Source organism: Chanodichthys erythropterus, chromosome 13 (assembly GCF_024489055.1).
Source record: "Chanodichthys erythropterus isolate Z2021 chromosome 13, ASM2448905v1, whole genome shotgun sequence".
In the NCBI taxonomy this organism is placed as follows: domain Eukaryota; kingdom Metazoa; phylum Chordata; class Actinopteri; order Cypriniformes; family Xenocyprididae; genus Chanodichthys; species Chanodichthys erythropterus.
Window position 1 is genome coordinate 21,142,636 of NC_090233.1, and position 19,948 is coordinate 21,162,583.

General features: G+C 36.1%; 1 protein-coding gene across 3 annotated transcripts in view; it reads left to right on the forward strand.

Annotated features, from left to right (window-relative positions):
- The first annotated feature begins 20 nt into the window (after positions 1-20).
- The window catches only part of pole (polymerase (DNA directed), epsilon), a 34,055-nt gene continuing 14,127 nt past the window's right edge, over positions 21-19,948 (forward strand). For all 3 annotated transcript variants that reach the window (XM_067407690.1, XM_067407693.1, XM_067407692.1), the window contains exons 1-40: positions 21-396; positions 1,242-1,377; positions 1,494-1,574; positions 1,759-1,803; positions 1,890-1,982; positions 2,415-2,569; positions 3,958-4,102; positions 4,188-4,268; positions 4,443-4,550; positions 4,722-4,832; positions 4,984-5,069; positions 5,229-5,348; positions 5,466-5,598; positions 6,196-6,309; positions 6,431-6,643; positions 6,727-6,834; positions 6,933-7,061; positions 7,213-7,315; positions 7,960-8,106; positions 8,252-8,397; positions 8,750-8,898; positions 9,037-9,129; positions 9,233-9,377; positions 9,492-9,649; positions 10,036-10,231; positions 11,498-11,712; positions 12,156-12,258; positions 12,384-12,464; positions 12,674-12,796; positions 12,885-13,094; positions 13,367-13,579; positions 14,687-14,830; positions 15,248-15,388; positions 15,592-15,745; positions 15,899-16,005; positions 16,553-16,729; positions 17,456-17,679; positions 18,544-18,764; positions 19,428-19,632; positions 19,727-19,900. In XM_067407690.1, the coding sequence (XP_067263791.1) occupies positions 335-396; positions 1,242-1,377; positions 1,494-1,574; positions 1,759-1,803; positions 1,890-1,982; positions 2,415-2,569; positions 3,958-4,102; positions 4,188-4,268; positions 4,443-4,550; positions 4,722-4,832; positions 4,984-5,069; positions 5,229-5,348; positions 5,466-5,598; positions 6,196-6,309; positions 6,431-6,643; positions 6,727-6,834; positions 6,933-7,061; positions 7,213-7,315; positions 7,960-8,106; positions 8,252-8,397; positions 8,750-8,898; positions 9,037-9,129; positions 9,233-9,377; positions 9,492-9,649; positions 10,036-10,231; positions 11,498-11,712; positions 12,156-12,258; positions 12,384-12,464; positions 12,674-12,796; positions 12,885-13,094; positions 13,367-13,579; positions 14,687-14,830; positions 15,248-15,388; positions 15,592-15,745; positions 15,899-16,005; positions 16,553-16,729; positions 17,456-17,679; positions 18,544-18,764; positions 19,428-19,632; positions 19,727-19,900 (5,549 nt within the window). In that variant the 5' untranslated portion in view covers positions 21-334. The remainder of the gene's footprint in view (positions 397-1,241; positions 1,378-1,493; positions 1,575-1,758; positions 1,804-1,889; positions 1,983-2,414; positions 2,570-3,957; positions 4,103-4,187; positions 4,269-4,442; positions 4,551-4,721; positions 4,833-4,983; positions 5,070-5,228; positions 5,349-5,465; positions 5,599-6,195; positions 6,310-6,430; positions 6,644-6,726; positions 6,835-6,932; positions 7,062-7,212; positions 7,316-7,959; positions 8,107-8,251; positions 8,398-8,749; positions 8,899-9,036; positions 9,130-9,232; positions 9,378-9,491; positions 9,650-10,035; positions 10,232-11,497; positions 11,713-12,155; positions 12,259-12,383; positions 12,465-12,673; positions 12,797-12,884; positions 13,095-13,366; positions 13,580-14,686; positions 14,831-15,247; positions 15,389-15,591; positions 15,746-15,898; positions 16,006-16,552; positions 16,730-17,455; positions 17,680-18,543; positions 18,765-19,427; positions 19,633-19,726; positions 19,901-19,948) is intronic.

Sequence of the window (19,948 nt, forward strand, 5' to 3'; positions counted from 1 at the left end):
GTGACTGGAGCTCGCGGGAACAACACAAAACGCGCCAAATTTCTATGTCGGCACAGTATGAACATCGGAAATATATATTTACAGTAATATTCAGTGTACAACGCAACGCGAATTGTATGTACATTTGTAAGGACACTTACGTTTTTGTTTTGTTTTTATCGTTGTTCGTAGCACTTAGTGAAATTCATGTGAACGGAAGGTCTTATATTAGGTCCCTCGCGCTGAAAGCGCGTGAAGACAGGTCGAGTTGTGTGGAGTGAAGCTTTTAACTAACTAACGTTAGTTCTCCTGTATTTGCTGACTGACTGGACAGTCTTGCAGACTCTTGTCAGCTATGGTTTTACAAAACAGTGGCCGATATAAATCAGACCGAGGTGGGGATCAGGACAACCAACAGTAAGTGTAAAATGTTGACAGATATTTCAGCCTAAAATGTTTCATTGTTACTTTATAACTACCAACAGCTAAAGTAAGGTCTATCAGTGGTACAGTTTGGAAAAGCAGACAGTGGTTGTGCAGTTGACAAATAAACATTTTACTTTAACATAAAGATTTTCGGTTATAATCTTTTATAAATGTGTGCATTTAATAGCCTTTTTCCAGTTCACTTACAATAGTGTAGTGTTTTTATACACTTTTTTTTTTTATATATATTTTGAGTTTTTTATTTTAAGTTTTAGTAACTGTTTTTTTCATTTTTATTATTTTTGTAATATTTCTAAATATTAGAAATGAATTTATTTTATTTCTGTTACTAACTACTTTAGTACTTTAGTTTTCTTTTTTTCAAAATTGTTAATATAATCTTTGTTTTTTATTTCAGCTTCATAACATTTAACAGGCATGTTTTTAATAGTTTTAGTTAACAAATTATTTTTAGTGCAAATATTCCATTCAATGTCTCCATTAATATGAAGTCATAAAACCTGAATGTTAGATGATTATCCATGAATTTGGAAAAGGTTTTACCTCAAATATAGCCTAATACTGTGCTCTCACTGCTTGTAATGTCAAGACAACATCTTCTTTTCAGTTTGGAAGAATTGACAATTGCTTGAATTGTAACCAAATCCTGCAACCTTTCAGTTTACCAGCATAGACCCTTAATTAGTAGAACAAATCTCTTCACTGAATCTTTCTCTCATTGCGTTCTGTGACAGCTTTTGCAGTTGTCAAAATGTGTGTTGAATGTTTTTGATGACAAGGTTTGTTGCAGTAGATTTCATGTTGTTGTTTTTTAGGGATGATGCATCTGCTTTGTCAGCTGTCAAGCGGCTGGAGCGCAGTCAGTTCACCGATGGGATGGACGAGCGCTTTGGCTTTGAACGGATGAAGGAGCCTGGTGAGAAAACGGGATGGCTGATCAACATGCACCCGGTAAGAATGAATGTCAGACAATTAGATGGTCAGTAATCTGTGCTTTCTAGCTTTTTAATAATAATATTGCCAATATTGTGAAGGTTTTGAACATTACACTATGTATTTCTTTTCAGACTGAGATTCTGGATGATGACAAGCGGATGATCAGTGCTGTGGACTATTACTTCATACAGGAAGATGGAAACCGATTCAAGGTGTGATATTACAGCAGTTTGCAAGTATAAGTAATTTTTTCTCACAAATGTAATATTAAAGGTTTCTCCACTTTTTAAAACATAGATTTTATACTTTATGACATTGTCATAGAGCAGGAAAAGAATGTTACATTGACAGGTCCTGATGTTGTAAATTTCCCTTTTTGTGTGCCTGTCCCCACAGGTTGCTCTTCCCTTTAAGCCGTATTTCTACATAGCCACTAAAAAGGTGAGTTTAAGCTTTTTGTACTGAACGAAAACATTTTGGGTTGGATGGATTGAATGATTCTGTTTGTCTTTTTGTATCTGTTAAAGAACTGTGAAAGAGAGGTTATCTCCTTCCTGTCAAAGAAGTTTCAAGGGAAAGTGGCGAAGCTTGAAGTTGTCCCAAAGGAAGATTTAGATCTGGTAAGTAAAGATCTGTCATGCATTAATTGTACTGATTTGTTTACATCATTTATGTTCCTGATAGACAAGGCAAGACAATTTATTTATAAAGCACAGTTAAACAACAGTACATTATAAAACATGAAAAAAGAAAGCTTACACACCCATAAATTACATAACAGACAGTCAGGGTTTAAGCATATCTCTAAAACACCACTATTACACAACATTAGGCATCGTGGTCTAACATAAAGGTAAACAGTGCCTGGGGAAAAAAGTTTAGAGAAGAGTTTTTAAAATAGATTTAAAAGACACTGATGCTATTATATTACATGAATATAAACCAAAATCTAGTTCTCAATACTTCAAAATCTTTAATTTTGTTAATTTATAGATCATTTTTGTTTTTACTCTCTAATGTTATTTCATTTGATAATTGTGTGTCTTTGAAAGCCTAATCACCTTGTTGGCCTGAAGAGGAGCTACATCAAACTCTCTTTTAACACTGTGGATGACCTTGTTAAAGTGAAAAGGGAGATCTCACCTGCTGTTCGCAAGAACAGAGAGAGAGAGAAGTCCAATGACGCCTATACAAGCATGTTATCCAGGTATTCACACTTTAGCACCGGCTCTGAGCCCCTTCATTTTTAGGTCACACTTGGTACCTTTGCGGTTAACAGTGGCCGAAGCTTTGAAATGTAACTTTTTTTTTTTCTTCTTCTTTCTTTCTTTTTTTTTTCCAGGAAAATCAATGTATTATATATTTTTTTCAATAATATGTTTTGATTATTTTTAAGAATTTTATGATACTATACAATTTTTATGAGCTATTTTTTTTCCATTAAAATTTATTTTTTAAAATAAGTTTTGTCTGCTCACTAAGATTACATTTATTTAATTAAAAATACAGTAAAAACAGTAATATTGTGAAATATTATTACAATTTAAAATAACTGTTTTCTATTGGAATATAATATAAAATGTAATTTATTTCTGTGTTGGAAAAGCTGAATTTTCAGCATCATTCTTCAGTGTCTTCAGTGTCACATGATTCTTCAGAAATCATTCTAATATGCTGATTTGCTGCTCAAGAAACATTTATTATTATTATCAATGTTAAAAACAGTTGTGTACTTTTTTTTTTCAGGATTCCTTGATGAATAGAAAGTTCAAAAGAACAGCATTTATTTGAAATATAAAGCTTTTGTAACATTATACACTACCGTTCAAAAGTTTGGGGTCAGTAAGATTTTTTATTTTTATTTTTTTGAGAAGAATTTAAAGAAAATTTTTTTTTTTTTTTCAGCAAGGATGCATTAAATCGATCAAAAGTGGCAGTAAAGACATTTATAATGTAACAAAAGATCATATTTCAAATAAATGCTGTTCTTTTGAACTTTCTATTCATCAAATAATCCTGAAAAAAAAAAAATATTGCACACAAATATGAAAAAATGTTTCTTGAGCAGCAAATCATCATATTAGAATGATTTCTGAAGGATCATGTGACACTGAAAACTGGAGTAATGATGCTGAAAATTCAGATTTGCATCACAGGAATAAATTACATTTTCAAATATTTTCAAATAGAAAACCGTTATTTTAAATTGTGTGTATATATATATATTTTTTTTTTTTTTTTTTTTTTTTTTTTTTTTTTTTCAGATTAAAATAGAGTAAAGGCCTTGTAACATATCCAAATTATGTGTGTGTGTTCACATAGCTAATGCGACAAAAGTCACCAAGTGTCATCCCATTCCGATGAAGCAAAAATGTTTAAAACCATAAAATTTCTGACCGAAGAGGCACACTAAGAGAAAGCACACTATAAATTTAGATGTCCTGCTTATATTAAAACTTTTGTTGCAGCAATGTAAAAGGAAAAATTCCTTAAAGAGATTTAAAAAATAGTTTCAAAAAGTTTGTTCAAGATATTAACAACAATGCACTTGACATTTTTATTCAGACCTATAAATGCCTCTTTTGCATGTTACAGTGCTTTGGTTGGTGGGAGTGTAGTGACGGAGGATGAGGATGGTTCGTCGAAGAAGATGACTGAGCAACTTGACAACATTTTGGACATGCGAGAATATGACGTGCCCTATCACGTCCGTGTTTCTATTGACCTGAAGATTCATGTGGTAAAGAAACATCCCATACAGGCTACATGACTGATTATACAGTATATTTAATATTCAAATGATTGACCGCTTTGTTTTCTGACAGGCTCACTGGTATAATGTGCGGTACAGAGGAAGTGCCTATCCTCCTGAGATTGCGCGTAGGGATGATCTTGTGGAAAGACCTGTAAGAATCTTAGCAAATGTTTCTGCTTGTCCTAAAGAGTTTAGATGCTTGAGATTTTTGCTTAGTCTGTGGTGATGGTGGTTTCAATAATTTCATTCACATTTATTCACTGAGGATCCTGCATTAATTATGATGAATCACTGAATCATGGCAGTATTTTTTTGCCTGTCTAAGGATCCTGTAGTGTTGGCGTTTGATATTGAGACCACTAAACTCCCTCTGAAGTTTCCTGATGCTGAAACAGACCAGATTATGATGATATCATACATGATAGATGGGCAGGTAATGTTTTTTTCACTCTTACGATAGGACAGTCATTTATTACATATAGAAGCTATAAACGTCATTTAATTGTCTGTTTTATTCATGCTTTATTTAAATGTAATCAGCCTCTTTGATGTGTTTTAATACTTGAAATGGTTTATAATGTACATTTGTATACTATTTTCCCAGGGCTTCCTCATCACAAACAGAGAAATTGTCTCTGAGGACATTGAAGACTTTGAGTTCACCCCTAAACCTGAATATGAGGGCCCTTTCACTGTATTTAATGAACCTGATGAGGTAAGGTTGAACAGTATATGATGTGCAATTGAACAATTGCTATAATGTTGTCAATTGTAAAACAAGGCTTGAAAAAATTAAGTTGTCAAACTCCTTTTCTGTTGTTTGGTATTTGCCTTCCCTATTTCTGACCTTTTCTGTCTGCTTGCAGGCCTCTCTCATTCAGAGATGGTTTGAACATGTCCATGAGACCAAGCCAAACATTTTTGTCACTTACAACGGAGATTTCTTTGACTGGTAGGACATGCTTTAAACTATTACTGTTAGATTATGTGATATATTATCACATAAAATCCTGTTGTCTGTTTTATGTTTTTGTTTGGCATATGGTTTTGATGATTTTGTGTTTTTACAAATACCATGTGCTCATGGTGAATATCTTTTCTATGTCCCCAGGCCATTTGTAGAGGCCAGGGCAGCCCAACTTGGCCTGAATATGCATCGGGAGATCGGCTTCCAGAAGGACAATCAGGGAGAATATAAAGCCAGCCAAGCTATTCACATGGACTGCCTCAGGTAAGAATGGCTGAAATGTTGTTTTCAACGAGACTCAATGAACATAACCCACACATTGCAAACGAATGGCTTATGTATTAGTAAATACACCCTGTTTCACCCTCTCACTTCATTCAGATGGGTAAAGAGAGACAGTTACCTGCCTGTAGGAAGTCACAACCTCAAGGCTGCAGCAAAAGCTAAGTTAGGCTATGACCCTGTAGAGCTGGACCCAGAGGAGATGTGCCGTATGGCTACTGAAGAACCACAGGTGCTCTTCCTCTGCTTCCTTTACTCTACCTTTTACATTCATTGATCATTTACATGGATGACTGTTCACTTACTTGCACAATAAAGATTGTCAACACACTTCATTTCCAAGATTTATGCATTTAGCATTCCAGAAAAATGTCAATACAAATTAAAATACAAATTCATTTTTAATACAGATTTGATTGTGTAACAACATATGTGTTGTGTGTAGGGGTAAAAAAAAAATTCCAGTTAATTTCCAGAAACTTTTTCAAAATTTCCAGAATGTTTTCAAAAATTGTGGAAAGTTTCTGGAAATTCTGGAAATTTTCCAGGAATTTTCCACCCATTTGCATCCCTAGTTGTGTGGCCAACAACAAAATCTCATTGGTCCAAAATCCTGCTTAACATAACTGCATATTAAACATCAAATATGTTCTGAGTGCCTATGAATTTGTTACTTTGTGCATCGTTTACTTGTTTCTTTGTTATTGTTTTTTTTTAAATATACAATATTTTATATATTTTATTCTTTTATGAAACATTTACTTTTTGGATTTGATAGATTTGGGTTTGACTGCATTATGTGCTGTATTTTTTATTTTTATTTTTTCAGACTCTGGCCACCTATTCAGTGTCTGACGCTGTGGCCACATACTACCTTTACATGAAATATGTTCATCCCTTCATTTTTGCCCTCTGTACCATTATTCCTATGGAACCCGATGAGGTCTGTATTCACAAATTATTGTTTTTGTTACTACATTGTGATGAGAAAGCTGTGAATATAATTGTTTTTAACATCATTGGTGTTGCTTTATATGTGTCTGGACACACAAATGTGTGAACAGGTTTTGCGGAAAGGCTCGGGTACCCTGTGTGAAGCCTTGCTGATGGTTCAGGCCTTCCATGCCAACATTGTCTTCCCAAACAAGCAGGAGCAGGTCTTTAACAAACTCACAGATGACGGTCATGTACTCGACTCTGAGACTTATGTGGGCGGTCACGTCGAGGCTCTGGAGTCTGGTGTGTTTCGCAGTGACATCCCCTGTCGCTTTAAAATGGTAACTGGGAATCCATCTTTAACCAAAGCACTGTTTTATTTGTATATTATCTACATAATTATTTATAATTTGTGTCCTAACAGAATCCAGCAGCATTTGACTTTTTGATTCAGAGGGTAGACCGTACTCTTCGTCATGCGATTGAGGAAGAGGAAAAGATTCCCCTTGAGCAGGTCACCAACTTTAATGAGGTCAGTATTCAGTGATCTTTTTTGTGGACACATTATCCTATTATGTGAATTAACTTTTTCATGCATGCAGTTGTCATGTTAATTTGATCTATTTTCAGGTGTGTGATGAGATCAAAAGGAAACTGATCTCTCTGAAGGAAGTGCCCAACAGAATTGAGTGTCCTCTTATTTACCATCTGGATGTGGGGGCTATGTACCCCAACATCATCCTCACCAACAGACTACAGGTACAATACAGTTCTCAGCTCATATACTGGTGCTTAAGTTGTTAATTTCATTGTAATGACATTTTAAGACAACATTTACTTTGTCCCATTCAGCTATTTGAATAAAGTGAGTAAAATCATCTCTTTCTCTCCACTTATTTTTTTTTCCTAGCCCTCTGCCATGGTGGATGAAGCAACCTGTGCCGCCTGTGATTTTAATAAACCTGGTGCAAACTGTCAGCGCAGGATGGCATGGCAGTGGAGAGGAGAGATCAGTGAGTGACTTGAACTTTTTACATCTTTGAGGAGATGTTTAATGCCACAACTGTTTTCATCCTGGGTTGACAAAAGAATGGCCACATGTGGCCACATACACTACACCATGATTATTTATTTATTTTTTTTAAGAAATGAGTATTTTTATTTGGCAAGGATGCATTAAATTGATCAAAAGTGACCATAAATACATTTATAATGTTACAAAAGATTTCTATTTCAAATAAATTGTTCTTTTGAACTTTCTATTCATCAAAGAATCCTGAAGAAAAAAAAAAGAACAAAAGCATGCATCACTTTTTTCACAAAAATATTAAGCAGCACAACTGAAAACTCAGCTTTGTCATCACAGGACTGAATTAAACTTTAAAATATACTAAAGTAGAGAACAGTGTATTTTTGATTAACAGACTTCTCTCAAACATTAAAAAATCTTACCGATCCCAAACTTTGGAATAGTATTGTATGCTTTAGTTATATGCTGCATTATTGGTTATGAGTAGTTTTGGCCTCACTTTATAATTACATTGGTTAGTAATAACATAAACGGACAATATAACAATGTTATAACTTTTAACTATTAAAAAGCATTAATGCAGTTTTGCTATCAGCAAGGTTCAGGCTGTTTTCCATGTCCTCATAGTGCCTGCCAGTAGGAGTGAGTTTCATCGCATTCAGCAACAACTGGAGTCCGAGAAGTTTCCTCCTCTCTTTCCAAATGGTCATCCTCGCGCTTTCCATGAGCTCAATAGAGAAGAACAGGCACGTCATGAGAAGAAGCGCTTGGGAGGTCAGTATATTCTTGTTTTTTCATACCCATCTGCTAGGATTTAGTTCTTGTTTGACTGTTGTCATAGACCATGAAGAGCTTAATTTATACACTTGTACATCACTTGAATAGATGAACAGAGACATGTTATATTTGTTTTTTTTAGACTACTGTAGAAAAGCCTATAAGAAGGTTCACCTGACCAGACTAGAGGAGAGAGTCACTACCATTTGCCAGAGAGAGAACTCCTTTTATGTTGACACGGTCCGAGCCTTCAGAGACCGTCGATATGAGTTCAAGGGACTCCACAAGGTACTGGATTCAGGCCAAAATGGTGTTGAATTGTTTTTGTTATGAATGTTACAGTTTGGTATTACTTTTTTTATGCAAACCGCAAAATTTTATTGTTTATAGTTTATGATTTTTTGTAGTTAATGGTATTTTAAAATGTACTATATGGATGTGGTTAGTGTTTGGCACCAATCTTAGTTTACCAAAGTGGGACAATAAAGTTGTGGCTGAGTCTGTCAACGTAGAACATCAAACTCCTCTTTTTCAAAAGGATATGTTCTTCTATGACATGTCCTCTTTTAATGTGATATTTTAGTCTGCTCACCTATGCAGGAAGGAATCACTCTTTTGTCTTTACCTATAATCTGTCCAGGTGTGGAAGAAGAAGCTGTCTTCAGCACAGGAAAGCGGGGATGCAGCAGAGGTGAAGCGCTGCAAGAACATGGAGATTCTCTATGAGTCTCTGCAACTGGCACACAAGTGCATCCTCAACTCCTTCTATGGATACGTCATGAGAAAAGGGTATTGATCAGAACTGTCACTTTTCAATGCTAGAGCAGATATACCTGATGAGTTTCTTGTCTTCTGTAGTTAGTTCCTGTTATTACTTTTTGTTTTCTAACTCCTGTTTTACATGGTGACTGATATTGTGTTTCTCAGAGCACGATGGTACTCGATGGAGATGGCTGGGATTGTGTGTTTCACTGGTGCCAACATCATCACACAGGCCAGAGAGCTCATTGAGCAGATCGGGTCAGGCTCTTACATCAAACCCATAAACTGTCAGAGTTGTGTTTAATTTAAACTCCAGTTTATTGTAACTGACTGATTAATTTCTCCTCTTCTTCTTCTGCAGGAGGCCTCTGGAGTTGGACACTGATGGTATCTGGTGTGTTCTTCCCAACACTTTTCCTGAGAACTTTGTCATAAAGTCCACCAATGAGAAGAAGTCAAAGGTGACCATCAGTTATCCAGGAGCTATGCTAAATATCATGGTCAAGGTAATTTATCTTGCTTGTCTTTTGACCAGTAAACCACATTATCCGCAGATTAACTATATATTAAAAAGTAATGATAATCTGAAAAGATCCTGTTTTTGTCACTTGTATGTGTAGGAGGGCTTCACGAATCATCAGTATCAAGAGCTGGTGGACCCTGCATCTCTAACATATGAGACCAGAGCTGAGAACAGCATCTTCTTTGAAGTGGATGGGCCGTACTTGGCTATGATCCTGCCCGCCTCCAAAGAAGAAGGGAAGAAGCTAAAGAAGAGGTGAGAGGACTGTGTGTGGACATTAGTGTTGTCATGGTACCAACATTATACTAATTCCAGTAACATTTCATGGATTTCAGCCTGAAAAATGGATATAATATTTTTTATAATAAAAAAATCTGTCTATACTGCACAATGAATCTCTTTATTTACATCATGCTTATTTGTTGTGTATATATATGTTGTATATATATTATTTGTCAGCACTACTGGACATTGTCATATATGGACATGGCCAGTAACTGTAGTCACTAGCAGATTGTTGCTAGTGGATAAAAGCAGAAGTTGCTTTGGATAAAAGCCTCAACTAAAGGATAAATTACTGTTGTATTCAGCATTTTGAACTTTGTTTTTCTAAGCTTGGTTCATATCTTCTCTATCCTCAGGTATGCCGTGTTTAACGAGGATGGGTCTTTGGCTGAGCTGAAGGGATTTGAGGTGAAGAGGAGAGGAGAACTTCAACTCATTAAGATCTTCCAGTCATCTGTGTTTGAGGCCTTCCTGAAAGGCACAACTCTAGAGGAGGTTTATGCCTCTGTGGCTAAAGTGGCTGACTACTGGCTTGATGTGCTCTACAGCAAGGTATTGACAAATGTCATACAATCTTCTGTAGGTTTAACCTGTTAACCTGTACTGGTTACAACGAAGCTTCTTTGTTTAAATTAGCTCAAATTTACTGTTAGATTTCATGTAATTACCTTGACAAACTATACATCATTAAAAAGATCTAAGACTCGAGCTTCAATTTTTAATCTTCATTTTACTCTCAACATCGTATAGTGACCGTTATTTGTTAATATGTGTCGGGAGTTATGAATATGAGAAACTGAGTCGTTACCTTTTCATTGAAATATGAGCATCAGCTTCAGCTTCATTGAGGAAAAAAAAACTCTGAGATCGTCATGGAAAAACTCCACAAAATAACATCCCTCAGGGCTTTTAGCTTAAAAGCATCCACATTTGGATAAATATTGATGGATTCTCGTATGTGTATGTCAATTTTCTATACAGAGGAGTAATATTTATTCAATTTTTACCCAAAACGCGCTGTTGTCGTCATATGAGCGCTGTATACACTGACTACTGTGTGTCCAATTCATACCTTATGTTTTTTTTTTTTATCCGAAGCCACACCACGTCACAGAAGGTTATTTAAAACAATCGACTAGTAGGTTTGGAGCAAAAACGTGGTTTTAATCTTATAAATTGTCGTGTTTTGTTGGTGTGCTAAGCTAACATGCTAACGAGCCCAGAGATGCACCTGTTCTGAGCTAATGTAAATAAATAATTTTCAATCGTAAAGCTCACTTTTTTCTCTTTTTTTTTTTTTCCAAGAAGGGCATTAGATACAGTTGAAGTGAGAAGTTTGGTGAATGAAATGAGGGATTAAATCATCTTGAACAGAACATCAGTAATTATAATAGAGCCAAAAGAAAAGAATAATTAGAGCCATAGGCAGGCTGGAGAGGTGTGAATGTGTTCAGGGGAGACTGAAACTGAATGGGGCAGTTAGCACCACAAACACAATATAGACAATACACTTGAATAGATGACAATAAACATCAGTTAACATTTTAGAGTCCTTTCTAAATAAAGTCTCATGACATGGTCTTGAAAAACATGTAATAAAACTCAGAATTTTAAACTTATCTTCAGATTTGAAATATAACATGGTCAGACATATGGGTATGTCATTTCTTGGGATTTTCCAAAGCGGGGTGCTGGCTAACAGGTTAAGTGGAAATATAATGGGAATAAGTGCTTGCACTGGACTTTATTATAATATTACATAATATTACATATTACAGGCACTCATTGAGAGTATTGTTCTTGTCTTTTGTTTTCAAGGCTGCTAACATGCCAGATGCGGAGTTGTTTGAGCTGATTTCAGAAAACCGCTCAATGTCCCGTAAACTGGAAGACTACGGAGAACAGAAATCCACCTCAATCAGCACGGCCAAGCGTCTTGCTGAGTTCCTTGGTGATCAGATGGTGAAGGACGCTGGCCTCAGCTGTCGCTATGTCATCTCCCGCAAACCGGAGGGCTCGCCCGTCACTGAAAGGTGAGATGTTAAAATAATTGTTTTTCTACTAACTGGTTTCCTGAGTCTCATTCAGACTGTTTTCTGTTTTTGCCCTCTTTACTGAGTGCAAAAAATAGTATTTCTTTATAAATAATAGTTCATATTTATAGTGACAGACAGTAAAGACTTTTACATTGTTACAAAATATTTCTATTTCAAATAAATGCTATCTATTCCTCAAACAATCCTGAAAAAAAACTTTTGTCAACATTGATTTATTGAAGATGTTTCTTGAGCAGCAAATCAGCATATTAGAATGATTTCTGAAGGGTCATGTGACACTGAAGACTGGAGTAATGATGCTGAAAATTCAGCTTTTCCATCACAGGAATAAATTACATTTCAAAATGTATTTAAATAAAAAGTTGCTTTAAATTGTAATATTTCAAATAAATATAAATCATTTATTCTTTCTCACACAGGGCGATCCCTCTGGCCATTTTCCAGGCTGAAGAGAGTGTTAAAAAGCATTTCCTACGTAAATGGCTGAAGATGCCTAGCCTCCATGACCTTGACATTAGATCTGTGAGTTAATTTGATTATTGACCATAATATCACAATTTCTATTTTGAAATTTCGAAATTGCATGAGTGTTGTATTCTTTACTGTTATGTTTTTAATTTCTGTTTTTCATGTCTTTCCCATATAAGATTCTGGACTGGAGTTACTACATTGAGCGATTGGGCAGTGCTATACAGAAAATTATCACAATTCCTGCGGCTCTACAACAGGTAAATTACCACAAATCTCATTTAGACCCCTATCAGTCCTGTCATATCTGTCCTTACCAGAATCATGCACCACATGTTCTCTGCAATAATCTGAATTTTTACCCAAACTACTTTTGATAAGCATCAAATATTTTTTGGTCACTATCTATGTGCTTTTATATTTTCTACTGTTTAGTTCCATGTTCTTAGCAGTTACTGTTTTTGTTCAGGTGAAAAACCCAGTACCCAGAGTACGACATCCAGACTGGCTGCATAAGAAGCTCCTGGAAAAGAATGACATCTACAAGCAGAAGAAGATTAGTGAGCTCTTTACCAGTGAGGGAAAGAGACAGGTAGGTCTACTGTTACACGCACACCATTCACACAACTTGCTGTCTACATGTCTCCTACTATACGCACACCATCTTCTTCCTCTCTTAGGTGGCCCATCAAACTCTAGCATCAGGTGAGACTCCTGATATGGAGGATTTCGGTGCTCCTCAGCGCCCTTTGCAGCCTGCCATACTCATCAGCACAAAGAGGAAGAGGATATCTCAGGCAGAGGACAGCCAGGCCGAGTCTCAAGACCAAGAACTCACGCAGTCTTGGAGAGAAATACTGGGGCCACCGCCAGCCATGGGCGCCTCCCGGGTAATACAGACAGTATAACAACGCAATAACAGTTACCGCAAGGGAGACCTCCAAAAAAAAATTGGGAACCTTTAAAATAGCATAATATGTGCACTTTAATAAACAGAAAAAGTTAAGTGTGAGCTCTTTATACTGATGACACCTGAAGCTGAAGTGGAGCATTTGCTATCTCCTATTACATATCATCAGATATTATGTTTAATTAAATCTGTTGACATATTGAATAAAAGAAAGGCTCCACAGCAAGGTGATCTGTATTTGTGTGTGTATAGGAGGAAATTCTTGTCTGGTTGCGCTACCACAAGAAAAAATGGGAGCTGCAGCTTCGCCAGAGGAAGGAACGCCGAAAGCGACGACGTTTGATTGATGGGGAATCTCAGCCGACAGGGGGCGGTGTAATCCGTGATGGACCGACAACAGGGCTAGGCAGCTTCCTGCGGAGAACTGCCCGCAGTATTCTGGACATGCCCTGGCAAATTGTACAGGTATGCTACACTAGCAATTCTGAGATTTAAGTGAAAAAGTTTTTCATGTACGTTAGTGATGTGCGGATCGCGGTTATATCCATAGACACTGCGGATAATCTGTGGATTTTGCCAAAGAAGAACTTTTACTTTAAATAAATGTTGATTTAAAAGCAGCCTACTTCAGTGTAATATGTTACCATATCATCAAGCTTAACGCAGAGTATTAGAATATTTATAATGTGATGATTGAGTATGGATATCGAAGTCAGAGAAAATCATAGGTTCGGGTAGGTGATGGGTAGATGATTTATATTTAACTGCAGATTCGGGGGACGTTAGAGCTGATCCGCACATTTCTAATGTACATACACTTTCATTCAAAAGTTTCTTATGTTCAACAAGGCTGCATTCATTTGATAAAAAATACAGTGAAAATTACAATTTTAAGTAATATCACAATTTTAAGTAATTTTCTAAAATATTTTAACATGTAATTTATTCCTGTGATGTCAAAGCTGAATTTTCAGCATCATTACTGCAGTCTTCAGTGTCACATAATTCTTCTAATATGCTGATTTGGCTGAAATCGTTTTTTACTTATTTTAAATGTTTTTATACTGTTGCTTTTTATCAATCTAATGCACCTTTGCTGAATAAAAGTATTCATTGTATCTAAACCAGTGTTTCTCAAACTTTTTCTGCCATTCCACACTTTGGAGGTAGGGAAGGGTTCCGAGCCCCATCTGTCCCCCCCAACAAAATGTTAAAAAACTATGCTTTAAGTTTAACTGTTAAAATGTATTAAAATTTATTTTATTAACATCACAGCACAGTTTGAATCAGGCAGTTAAGTGACGTCACTGAACGTTCTAAATCCCATATTTGGGACCGTACTCTCAGGGGCATAGAGATAAAAATCCCATATGTGGGACTCAAAAGATTAATGGGGATGGGCACAAAAATGACCAAATGTCCTCTAGTTTGTCACACCCCATTTGTCATGTCTCTATTCCCCACCAGTGGGGTGTGCCCCACACTTTGAGAAATGCTGATCTAAACTATTAAACATGACTACAGTTTTGTTCTTTTTGGCACTATGCATGATGTTTGTTTATCCACCTCTAGATTGCAGAGACCAGTCACCCAGGTCTTTATAAGCTGTGGGCGGTCATTGGCAGTGACTTGCACTGCATGAAGCTCAACATCCCACGAGTGTTTTATGTCAATCAGAGAGTGCCTAAGCAAGAAGAGGGGGCTACCTGCAAAAAGGTCTGCTATATAAATTGTCAACACCAATTCTATGCATGATCTGTGTAGTAAGAATTCGTCATGTTCTAGACTATAAATGAATTTAGTGCCAGTCAGTTCAGCTGATTAAAGATTCAATCCAATATGTCAGTGAAGAATTTTATTTGGCTTGGAGATTAGCTTTAAAGCTTCCTTTAAGACAAAGAGTCCATTACAATATAAATATCTGCTTAGCAAGAAGATGAATTTTGAACAATATTAATTTCCATTTATTAACAATAATATTATCTTTGCTATTGTTATTAATATAGATTTTCTATAAAAAATATGTACCTATATTTTGATCAGAATCAAGTATTCCAAAGAGTGTTGCAGTGATTAATCATCCATCAAAGTTGTGTTCAAAGAATTCTCACTTTGACGCATTTTAAATGACAGGTGAACCGGATACTTCCACGCTCTGGTGTGGCGTATTACCTGTACCAGTATGCAGTTCCTGAGGACATGTACCAAGAACACATCAATGAGATCAATGCTGACCTTTCTGCTCCTGATATTGAGGGTGTCTATGAGACACAGGTAAGGGCAAAATATGAGATATTGCCTTTTAATGACTGTTATGGTGTATGAATTTGTCTTTATTTTGGTAGTCAGCCTGGAATATTCTAGACTAATTGGAGATTTCCAGAGAGGTTTTCTGCTCTGTGGTGCATTGACTATATCTTGCAGAATCGAGAGAGGTCAAAATGTGTCTGTCTTGTGCCCTCTCACATGACCTGTAGGTTCCGCTGCTGTTCCGGGCTCTGGTCCAGCTGGGCTGCATGTGTATGGTCAATAAACAGGTGGTCAGAGACCTGGCTGGCAGAGAGGCTGATACCTTTGACCTGGAACACCTAGAGATGAGATCCTTGGCCCAGTTCAGCTACCTTGAGCCAGGTGACATAATCACTTTCAGTGTGGTTTTAGTTTTGTTGGTAATTGGTTAAAAAAATTAGTTCATGCACTGTAGTAATGTTTGTGCATTACTGTTTAGTGGTTGATGTGCTTTTAAGTGTTTGGGTTAAATATAGTGTGTTTTATGTGTTACAGGCAGTGTAAGGCACATTTACCTGTACCATCACAGTCAGGGCCATAAAGCTCTCTTTGGCCTCTTCATACCGTCCCAACGCAAAGCCAGCATCTTTGTTCTCGACACGGTAAGCTCTACATTTTAGCTTAAAACATTTGAACTCAAAACTCAACAGCAATTAAACAAAGTTTTTGATTATATATCATGGCTATATAATAATCATTTTTGTATTATGATTTTGATTATTGTTAATATTATTACTAAATAAAATATTAAACAAAATAAATATTACTATTGTAATATTTTACTTAAAAAAAAAAAAGGATTTAAGGAAAAAAATATAATTAAAAAAAATTCAAAATACATTACATCTGTAAAATTACAGTACTATTTATGGCTGTCTTAATTTCTTCATTTAAATGTTAACCCAAGAGCATAAAGCTTCTCTCTTGTTCTCTCTTGCATATTACCAACAGTTGGTTGGTAATATGCGCTTCTCATAACAAGTTTAGGAAGATGGTCTGAAAACGCTTGTAAAAGAACTGAACACGCAGCATATATATTTATTTAATTAAATCACAGCTGGTTTTATTTAAATTAGTCACGCATCCCTGCAAGAAATACACAGTGCAAAGATGATGCAGTTTACATTATTGTATTTACACCAAATGTAGGTACGCAGTAATCAGATGCCGAACCTGAGTTCGATGTACGGAGCTGAGCGCACAGCACTGCTGGAGAAGACCACAGAGGAGCTTCTGCCACCTGAGAAACATCTGTTTGAAGTGCGTGCTGAAAATGACGTCAAAGCAATCTACCGTGCACTGCAGCGCATTCTTCTCAACTACAAGGTACAGCCTCAACATGTTGTTTAAAGTGCCCCTATTATGCTATTTTAAAGTTTCCTAATTTTGTGTTGGGGGTGTCCTACAATTGCATGCAAGTTGTTCATATAGGCAGAGACGTTAATCACAAAGGCGGAGCATATATAAGGCTTAGCCTTCCCCTGGCCACGGACTTGAGATAAGAGTGGATTTTTTTCACTTTTTCACAACCACTGACTGCTGCTGCTTCTGATTGGAAAAGCTGCCCATAATGGCTGGTCTACTTTTATCTGTAATAATAGCATATTGGTGAAACAGATTTGGTGTTTGCAAAAAAAAAAACATAAGTAGAAACACCCTTGAGAGCAAAGTTGATCAGTGTAGTCAATCACAAACGTATCTGTTGATTTCTTGGACACCTTGGCCAATCAGATGTGTTTAAGTTAGAATCCACTCATCTCTCAAAAAGCTGGAGCTTTTGTCCAGTGCTGAGTTTTTGCACACTCGCATATGATCTTGTTATAAGTTAACTTATAACAAACAAAGTTTAGGCATTATGTAGGTTATTTCTTTTGGGTGACAAAAACTCCAATTATCATGCACTTTGCGGACCTTCTACATTCACAAACAGTTATATTACTCACTACATGAAAGGTAATATGCAAAAAAGCATAATAGAGGTACTTTAAAACAATAAAGCCAATAGCACAGTGAAGCAGATAAATAGCAGCCGTTTTTCGAACTTGTGTGCAGGAGGAGCGGCGTGGTCCGACCCTGATTGCTGTTCAGTCTAACTGGGAGCTGCGGCGTCTGGCGGCCGGCATGACTGTACTGGAGGAGTTCCCGGTGGTGCCGGTTCACGTTATTGATGAGATAAGCTACAATGTACTGGACTGGCAACGGCACGGAGCTCGCCGCATGATCAAACACTACCTGAACCTGGACAGCTGCCTCTCACAGGCTTTTGATATGGCCAGGTACACCACACACATTTGTCACTGTCATACTAGAGGTTTTATTTAGATTTGACCATGAAGTTAGCTTTCTACACTAATTAAATAAACCTATAATTTTTTTACGTATTGCAATCAAGTCCGTGTAAAATTAGTGTCTGGGTTTGTGTTTTGTAGTTGATGTGTCCATTTTCTCTCTCCCCCTTAGGATAAGCGTTGCTAATTTCCTCTTTATGATCTTATTCATTATACACACTAGAATAATAGTTTCTTATTCTGGTGTTTATATAATAAAATATTTACGTATTTTTTTTCATATATTGTCACTTTGGGTGGGTGGGTGGGTGGGCAGGCCACATTTCTGAACCTCAAATAAGCACTGCTTATGTGGCAGGTCTTTTCGGACAGAGGACATTGAGATCTTTTGCGATCTGAACTATTAACAACTAAAATAATAAATATATATATATATATATTATATTATTTTAGTTGTTAATATTAATATAATTTTATTATATATATTTATAAAGATATGTTGAAAACCGCTTTTATTATTATTGCTTAATATTTTTGTGGAAACCATGATACATTTTTTTTTTTCAAGATTCTTTAATGAATTGAAAGTTCAAATGTTCACCAATTATTTATATTTATTTGAAGTCTTTTCTGTCACCTTTTAATGCATTAAATTGCTGAATAAAAGTACTTTTTTTAAAATATTACCCCGAACTTATAAATAATAGTGTAGATTGAACTATTTATTTTAAAACCTCAAAGAACATTTGATTTTTTTTTTTTATGTAAGTGAAGAAAAAAATCAACATCAGGGAGCATCCTAGGAGAAGCTGACTTCAGACTCATGTACTGTAATGTCCTTTTTCTTTGCAGGTATTATCACCTTCCCGTGGGAAACCTGCCTCAGGATATTTCTATATTTGGATCGGATCTATTTCTTGCACGTCATCTCAGAAAGCACAACCACCTGTTGTGGCTGTCACCTACGGTACGGCCAGACCTTGGGGGGAAAGAAGCTGACGACAGCAGACTGGTGATGGAGAGTGATGAGAGAGGCTCCATGGAGATCAACAGCCAGGGCTGCTACTCCACAGGTAAGCAAATTAAGACACATGATCAGACACGTAGACTAGGAATGCAGCAGATATTAAAGACACAGGAAGAATATTGTATTTTAAGCAGGAGATGGCAGTAGAGCCTAAATATCTACTTAAGTTGTTGTTGTAATTATTATTTCTGCTACTTTTTTTTTTACCTAACTACATCATCATTAGACTATAACAATAATAGATATAATAAACATTATGAATATTTTTTAATAAAAATAATTATTATTACCGGTGCTTGTATTTTTCATTATATTTATGCAAAATTGTGGTAAATAAATAAAATGTATCTTTTAAATTAAATAATTACTGATCTTTTTATTTGTCATATTTATGCAAAATTATGGTAATTGTATTATTATTTATTTATTTATTTATTTTTAACTAAGCAGTTTTTAAATTTCTCAGTTGAGATTAAGGGCTTATATTTAAAAAACTGAGTAATTATACAAACGATTTATAATTTAAAATAATTTATAAAAAATAATTTACCTATAAATATCATTATGTGCTAACGACCCTATTTAATCATTAGACTTGATATTAAAGAACAGATAACAATGGATCAGGTTGAAAAGTTAAAATTGATAAAAAAAGAAATATTACTTTTAAAATTGTATCTCTATAAAGTACTTTTGCCTATTTTTCCAGTTTGCGTGGAGTTGGATATTCAGAGTTTGGCGGTGAACACCATTCTGCAGTCCCAGCACGTTAACGACATGGAAGGCGGGGCTAGCATGGGCGTCAGTTTTGATGTCATTCAGCATGCATCACTGGAGGAAATGATGTCAGGGAATCAGGGGGCAAACGCAGTGGCCAGCTATGATGAAACCGCGCTCTGCTCCAACACATTCAGGTATGCATGTATAAATGAGTAAGGCCAGTAAACATAATCAAAACATCTTGTTTTCTGTACAAAAGGGTTCTCACTATTTTCTGTCCTTGTGCAGGATTCTGAAGAGTATGGTTGTTGGCTGGGTTCGAGAGATCACACAGTATCATAACGTCTATGCTGATAACCAGGTGATGCATTTTTATCGGTGGCTGCGATCACCCAGTTCTCTGCTGTACGACCCGGCCTTGCACCGCACCCTCCTCAACATGATGAAGAAGATCTTCCTACAGTGAGTACAGTTCACAGACTACCAGTTTCATGTTAACTTGATGTTGTC